Raw genomic sequence first — 7,500 nt, 5'->3', positions numbered from 1 at the left:
TTTGGTCTTGTGGGGCTCTGGAAATAAAAAGCAGTGACGGCACTATTTTACTTCCCATTAATGTGGATATAATTTTTATTCTGGTTGTTTCTATACAATGTCATGTAAGATGGCTGAGCTTTTACATGTACTGGCTTTCAAATGTGCTTCAAGGATTTTTCTCCAAGGTTGCTGCCTAAGACAATTTTTCCAGAGCCCTTCGGGCTTCCACCATTAAAAGTTAGTAGCCCGAGTCATTTTTTCAAGAGCCCAGAATTAGTTAATTAAAAGTGAGGCTGAATCACCTTGTGATAAGTTAGGCGGTCGTTCGGGCTACTCATTCAGAAATTTGGTCACCCTTGCTTTCAAGTAAGGTGACAAAATGCCTTCAGAAAAAATATAAGACCAATTGCAGTAATGGCCAGATAGATCATATTACACAGGTAGATTCCCTTAAGATTTTAGGAGTAACTTTTCAAAGTAACTGTACATGTAGGTTCACAGAGCACGTACGCTGCAAGTTGGTAGAGGCAAACAGGTGCCTGTTTGTAATTAGAAGTCTCAGGAAAGAGGGATACAATCAGGCAGATATAGACCATCTGTTTGCTTCTATTGTACTGCCTAAAATTACTTATGGTCTCAGCGTTTATGCAGCCTCAAGCCCCGAGCTCACTACAGTCCAGAATTTTCTCTGTAGGTGTGACAAGCGCTAGTACATTTCATATGCAATACATGTAGATGTTAATGAATTGATAGATAAGTCTGACAGGAGCATTTTTAATAAGATAAAGAAAAATTGTAACCATCCTTTATATGAAATTATGCCTAAGATTAAACAGACATCACTTAGGTTAAGGAACCCTACCAGCCTTTTACCAAGAATTCACACGGAACGCTTTAGGGCTTCTTATATCAATAGATTGTACTTTAAGTATAAACTCCTCTTGTAGATAATAGATAGAAGTAGATTTTTATTGATGTTTAATATAATTTGAAAGGCATTGTATATTTATAAATTTATTATATTGTAGGTTTTTAATGTATTTATTCTACAATGTTATTGGTATGTATTTTTACCGATGTTATTTTTAATAAAGACTTAATAAAATCACCAAGTATTTACATTCCATCTTTAAGGGGTGTATGGGAGAACACAGCAAAGTGTAAATACACTTCCCTCATTAAAATAAAATAACAAAAGTGATGTTCTTTCCTTGCCTTATCTGATCCTACTGTATAGCCAGTAAATATAGTTTTATGTTCCCATGAACAAAAAATATACAATACAGTATCATTTTCAATAATTTGTTTTGAAGTTGCTATTTGAGCTGAAGAATACAATAATTAACTCTTCAGAAAAATGTTACTTTTTTTTTTACCTACAATAACAGAAAAGATGATAGTAGTGGAGATGAGGATGATAGTGCTGAGAGCAAAAAACTTAGAGGACAATTAAACAGTAAGTCAACACCTTTTAATTATTGTTTCACAAGTTTCCTTATGTACAGTTTGTTCTGGCTCATCATATCATTTCTTGATGTGGTGTGGGTTAAATTTGACCTCAGGTTTGTCAGTTGAATTACTGTTACGAGCTATTATAGACATTAAAATATGGGTACTTTACTTTTGAGGTGTTTAATCCTCTTCAGTGGCAATTCGAGATTACAACAGCAGACTTTGGTGACTATTGTACCTTCATTTAGCACACGTTTTATTTCTTATGCTGTGGTCATTGGTGGACTTGAGAAGATAATAATAATATTATTAGTAGTACCGGTAGTAGTTGTCATCCAGTGCCACCACTTGCTTAATCCATTCAACCCTTAAGCAGCGCGCATTGACGATTAAAATCATCTGGCATTAGACAGAGTAAAATCTGTAAGTCTCACTCTCAGAAGGAAAATTAAATTATTACCAAGTTGAATAATTATACAGATCATCAATTCCATTTCAGTGTGATTTTTCATTTGTATGTTTGTTATCTTTAATAGGTGCCATTGTAATGGAGAAACCCAATGTACAGTGGGCAGATGTTGCAGGATTAGATTCAGCCAAGGAAGCCCTCAAAGAGGCTGTCATTCTGCCTATAAAATTCCCCCATTTATTCACAGGTAAACATTCAGTACCAAAGATATCTGAAGACATTCTCGTCAGACATACCTTTGTGGTTATAATGTACAGTAGTTTGCCTGCTTTGGCATTGGCATGCAAAGTCAGAATTCCGTTCCTTATTGTTTGGTGGATTTTAAGTATACTTTATGTTGCAGGTCATTTTGTTCCTTAGGTTAATTTTCATCCAAACTAGGTCATTTTGTTTCAACCTCGGTCAAATGGTTTTGACCGAAATCAACCTACAGCATGATGTAGGTCAATTTGGGACAGGTACAAAACACAGGTCACAGGTCATTGTTTTACTAAAACAGATGGTATCCTAACAGGACTTGAAATTGCGACCAATACAGTCGCATTTGCGTCTAAATATCTGGAGAAGTTGCAAATTTGCAGTTGTTCTTGTTTTCATTTTCACTCTTTCGAAACAAAAGGGTTAGCAGTTGCCACTTTGCTGCTCTTTTTACTAAAATAAATGAAGAAATGACAAAATTATTTTGTTTCTCGCCTTGAGTTTTCTTTCAATCTGAAGATAGCGTAATTGTAGCATAATTTCGCTGCGATGCTACGTGCAGAACTCTATTCCTTCGATATTATTCACCATTTTCATTGGTTTCTTTCAACACAAGTATTGTGGGCTCATATTTTGTTTTGCTACACCGCTGACAACACAATGCAGTGCGACGATTTTGCGACTAAATTTTGCGAAACTGTGACTAAATTTTTGTATCTTGTCGCAAAATTGCGACTGGATTTTTTCATTAATTTCAAGCCCTGCCTAAACATTCATTTAAGCCAACCTTAAGCCTAATGTTAGCATTTGTAAATGGTTAGGGTTGTTTCAGTATTGGTGAAACAATGACCTGTGACCTGCGTTTTTTTCCTGCCCCAAACTGACCTTAGTTGAAACTAGTGGTGGGCCGATGATCAATTATAATCGAAAGTTGATCGAAAAGTTCAAGCGACGCGACAATCAATTTTGCTTTTTTCATAATCGATTGTCGCCAAAAAATTAAAAATTTATTTGGGACAAATAAAAGTATTAAAATCAATAAAAATGTTTGATTAATATCTCGTGTGAGTTGTCTTTTTTCATGGACTCCTAACTTTTAAGTCACAACAGCGGATATAATCTAAGATTGATTGTGTTTGCCTGGCGGTACCTTGTTCGCTGTGTTGTTGTCACGTCAAATACCTCACGCTTATTTGAAAGATGTGGCATGCTAAGCCGCTTTGTATTGCATAAACAACTGAACCAAAACATAAATTACATGTACAAGCTCACTGTTTCGCGTTTTGTAGTATCACTACCGTCCAAAATAAGTTTTGAAATAGATCTCAATTGTATTTACAAATCACCAGAGGAAGATAATGTCACCTCTGATCCAAGATGAACAATTGTTCGTTTTGGCTTGAAAATGTTTGTTTTGCTATCCCCAATCTCTCCCCAATTCCCAGTGTCCTCTCTCAGACATGCCTCGCTTACATGTTGCTGACGAGTCCAACATGGCGGCTAAAATGGACGAGTTGGAGATCTTTCGCTATCCTGGAAAAGCCAGGTCAAAAGTGTGGGAATATGTTGGTTTTCATCAAGTGAAGGAAGGGCCCACTTTAGATGAAAAATATGTGGAATGCTTAAAATGGTAGATTTTTCCGATTATAATCAATGATCAATCGGTTGGGGCAATCTGATTATTTCTGATGACCGATTCCCACCACTAGTTGAAACACCTTGATGTAGGTTGAAACAAGTTGAGCTAGGTTGAAACAAAATGACCTAGTTTGGTTGCAATTTAACTTTAGGAACAACATGACCTGCAACATAATTATACATGTAGTTACCGTTTACAAGTAAACATTAGCTGAGGTTTTAGTGAAATCCAGAATAATAAAGCTCAAGGCTCATGGAATATCCGGGCTGATTCCACTTGCTAAGACGTTCATTTCACTAACACCAAATAAATCGACAAAAGCATTGCAGTAAATGGAACCCCTACAATGTATTTCCTTTTGTTCAACCAAGGGAAAGTGCATTAATAAAAATCAACTTTGGTGCCCTTGGCCAACACTTGCCTGTGTAAAATGCTTGTCAAGTGAAGCTCCTTGCAGTTATGAATGCAATTTTGGCAATTGCGTAGAGAAGCCTGAAAAATCCAGGACTTCAACAGGGTTTGCACCCACAACCTCGCGATGCCGGTGCGACGCTCTAACCAACTGAGCTATGAAGCCACTGATGTTTGGAGCTGGTCCAGTTTGTGGGTTCAAATGTTTCCCTGATGAAGGAATCAACAAACGAAATGATATGTGAATTGAATCATCTATTGAACTGCGGATATGAAATCAAGTGACGCTATAATCCTCTCAGTTATGAAATGCAATTTTAGCAATTGCGTAGAGAAGCCCAGAAAATTGAGGACTAAAAGAGGATCATAGCTTCAGTAGATTTCATATCCGCAGTTCAATACGTGATTTGACACAATTCATAGATCATGTTGTTCGTACTGTAGAATGCTTGATGGCCAGCATTAATTTTTTTCTGAAATGATCTGGAGGTTCCCTGATTCCTAATCCAATTAGATTTGAGGTAGTGAGCTTGGTGTGTAATAATAAATATTGTCGTACTTGTATATCTCTTTACATTGTATGTGCCTATTGGTGTGATGGTGAAGGATGCTGAGGATAAGTTTTAAAACTTGAATGTACGTGTAAGTTAAAAGAAATATCAAGAAGAGAATGAACTGCAATGGACTCCTTTTTTGTATTACAGGAAAGCGCACGCCCTGGAGAGGAATTTTACTATATGGGGTATGATTGTGTTATAAATTTGTGAGTTTTGCTTTCTTACTTCTTTTTTGGGTGGGACATACAATCCCATGGGAAGAGGTAAGTTGGCGTGTATCATTTTTGCTCCATTTATTCAAAAATTGGTGGTAAAATTACCAGGAGACTTGGTGTTGGAATGAGGAAGTGCAGGGGTATAAAATCAGAAAAAAGAGGTTAGCTGAGTAGATGTGGGACACTGATGTGACCGAAGAGGGTAGACAGGAGTACAATGAGATGCAGCATGAAGTACTGTAAAGGTGGAGGTGAGTTTAGAAAGGGCGTACGATGAATTATAATTATGCTTGGTTGGACAGTAAGGAGGGAGAGACGGAGGCAGAGAGAGAGAGAGGGATGGAAAGTGTGTGAAGCAAGTTAGGGTGATTAAGGAGAGAGACGGAATTTGTTGACAGGTGCCAGAAGTGTGATGGGAAGATGGAATGAGTACTTTGAAGAGTTCACTTGATGAATGTGGAAAAGGGAAGAGAACGAAGAGTAGAATAGGTGATTGTTGTACACCAGGAAGTAGCAACGATTAGTAAGGGGGAAGTGAGGAGAGCATTGAAGAGGATGAAGAGTAGAAAGGCAGTTGGTCCTGATACCTGTGGAGGTATGGAAGTGTCTAGGAGAGGTAGCAGTAGAGTTTTTGATTAAGTCATTCAACAAGATCTTAGAAAGTGAGAGGATGCCTGAGGAATGGCGGAGAAGTGTGCTGGTGCCAACTTTTAAGAACAACAGAGACGTACAGAGTTGTGGTGCGTCATACAATAAAGCTATGGGAAAGAGTAGTGGAAGCTAGACTAAGGGCAGAAGTGAGCCTTAAATTATTGTGAGCAGTGGTATGGTTTCATACCAAGAAAGAGTACCACAGATGCAGTATTTGCTTTAGGGATGTTGATAGAGAAGTACAGAGAAGGTCAGAAAGACCTGCATTGTGTCTTTGTAGACCTAGAGAATGCAATGAAAGGGTGCCGAGAGATGAACTGTGGCATTGTATGAGGAAGTCTGGAGTGGCAGAAAAGTATGATAGAGTGGTGCAGGACATGTTTGAGAGCTTTATGACAGTGGTGTGCTGTCTGTGTGACAGAGGAGTTCAAGGTGGACGTACAGTAGAAGTGGGATTCGGAGGTGGGACTGGATCAAGGATCAGCTTTGAGCCCCTATGGTTAGGGACAAGCTGATGGATGAGGTTGGACAGGAATCTCCTTGGACTATGACATTTGCAGATGAAGTGGTGAGAGCAGGGAGCAGGTGTGACATGAAGTTAGTTGGTGTGAAAGAAGAGGATGCAGAGGATAGGGTTAGATGGAGGCAGATGATTTGCTGTGGGAGCTAAAGGGAACAGCTGAAAGGAAAAGAAGACGAGTCAGTTAATCAATGATTTTTCTTCAACTTGGATAAAATATTACTGCATAAAATAAATGCACATTTAATGTCATTGACATACGTACATGTAGAGAAGTGGCATTCGGCTTCCAGGTTATCCAATACAGGTTGTTCTTAAGGGTACTATTCACATCACATTGCTTATGTAGTGTACAATGTAACTCTCAAAATGGCATTTCTATCTAGTTTTCCTGACAAACTGAGATTGTGTAGTGTCTGTAGAAAGGTGAGAACTTCCTTGTGACATCAATACTAATATATGTCCAACATAAAAGACACTACTTTCCACTGAGAGAAACTTTCCTTTTGCAGCCACCTGGAACAGGGAAATCGTATCTAGCTAAGGCAGTTGCCACAGAAGCAAACAATTCGACTTTTATATCAGTCTCTTCATCTGATCTAGTATCCAAATGGCTCGGAGAAAGTGAAAGGTAAGTCTGTTACGAGAAATAGCCTTATTTTCATGTGTTAAGAATTGCCGGTTTTCACTGTCAGTCACCATCATGAAAACCATTCAACAAATAAAGTCAAAAATCAAAGAGATAAAGGAAGATGAATATTCGAATAGTCTCGCAAAGGTTCAGGTCTGTGCGATTTTTCGTGCGAGAGATATTCGAAGAATTGTTTACTCAAATTTATAAGGATTTGTATGGAGACGCCATGTTTGTGTCCCTCTCAGGGACACAAATATGGCGGCCGGAAGCTAACAAAAACATATGTCTTCGAGTTTTGCTATAAAAAGCCAGTAGTTGTCTTCTGAGGGCTCATAAACATCTATATGAGTACTTATTCTCATGAAAGGACTGTTCAGATTGCAAAATCTCAGCGGATAATTCACATTTTTAACCTACGTGATAGCGTTCTTTGCTGCAATTTTAACGTCTTGTCACGCAAGAGCTTAGAAATTCAACGTTGCTTTATCACAAGACAGAAAACCCTATCAAACTGAAAATTTGAGAAAAGACAAGTCTTCAGCTGTTCTCATAAATAACTAAACTAAAATCTCAAACTGATTGATAATTCCTTCTTTTTTGTTTTGATGACGTCACGTGAAAACCAAGAATAGACTAGAATAGGCTGCTGTGCTAATGCTTAAATGCCATAAATCTTGTATTTTACCCAGTATTTTAAGTGGTTGCAATTTCACTTCTGAAAGTCCCACGACCTGCGATGACATTACAAACTGTTTTGCTATGATCCATTGTT

At 38.0% G+C, this 7,500-nt stretch overlaps 1 protein-coding gene across 1 annotated transcript in view; it reads left to right on the top strand.

Moving 5' to 3' along the window:
• The window catches only part of LOC138019550 (vacuolar protein sorting-associated protein 4B-like), a 16,385-nt gene that overhangs the window by 2,105 nt on the left and 6,780 nt on the right, over positions 1-7,500 (top strand). Inside the window, exons 4-7 of the mRNA XM_068866392.1 lie at positions 1,371-1,438; positions 1,971-2,090; positions 4,856-4,893; positions 6,607-6,725. Of these exons, the coding sequence (XP_068722493.1) occupies positions 1,371-1,438; positions 1,971-2,090; positions 4,856-4,893; positions 6,607-6,725 (345 nt within the window). The remainder of the gene's footprint in view (positions 1-1,370; positions 1,439-1,970; positions 2,091-4,855; positions 4,894-6,606; positions 6,726-7,500) is intronic.

The sequence above is a fragment of the Montipora capricornis genome, chromosome 10 (assembly GCF_036669925.1).
Source record: "Montipora capricornis isolate CH-2021 chromosome 10, ASM3666992v2, whole genome shotgun sequence".
Lineage (NCBI taxonomy): Eukaryota > Metazoa > Cnidaria > Anthozoa > Scleractinia > Acroporidae > Montipora > Montipora capricornis.
Note: the sequence above shows the minus strand (reverse complement) of the source record. Positions and strands in the feature narration are given on the sequence as shown.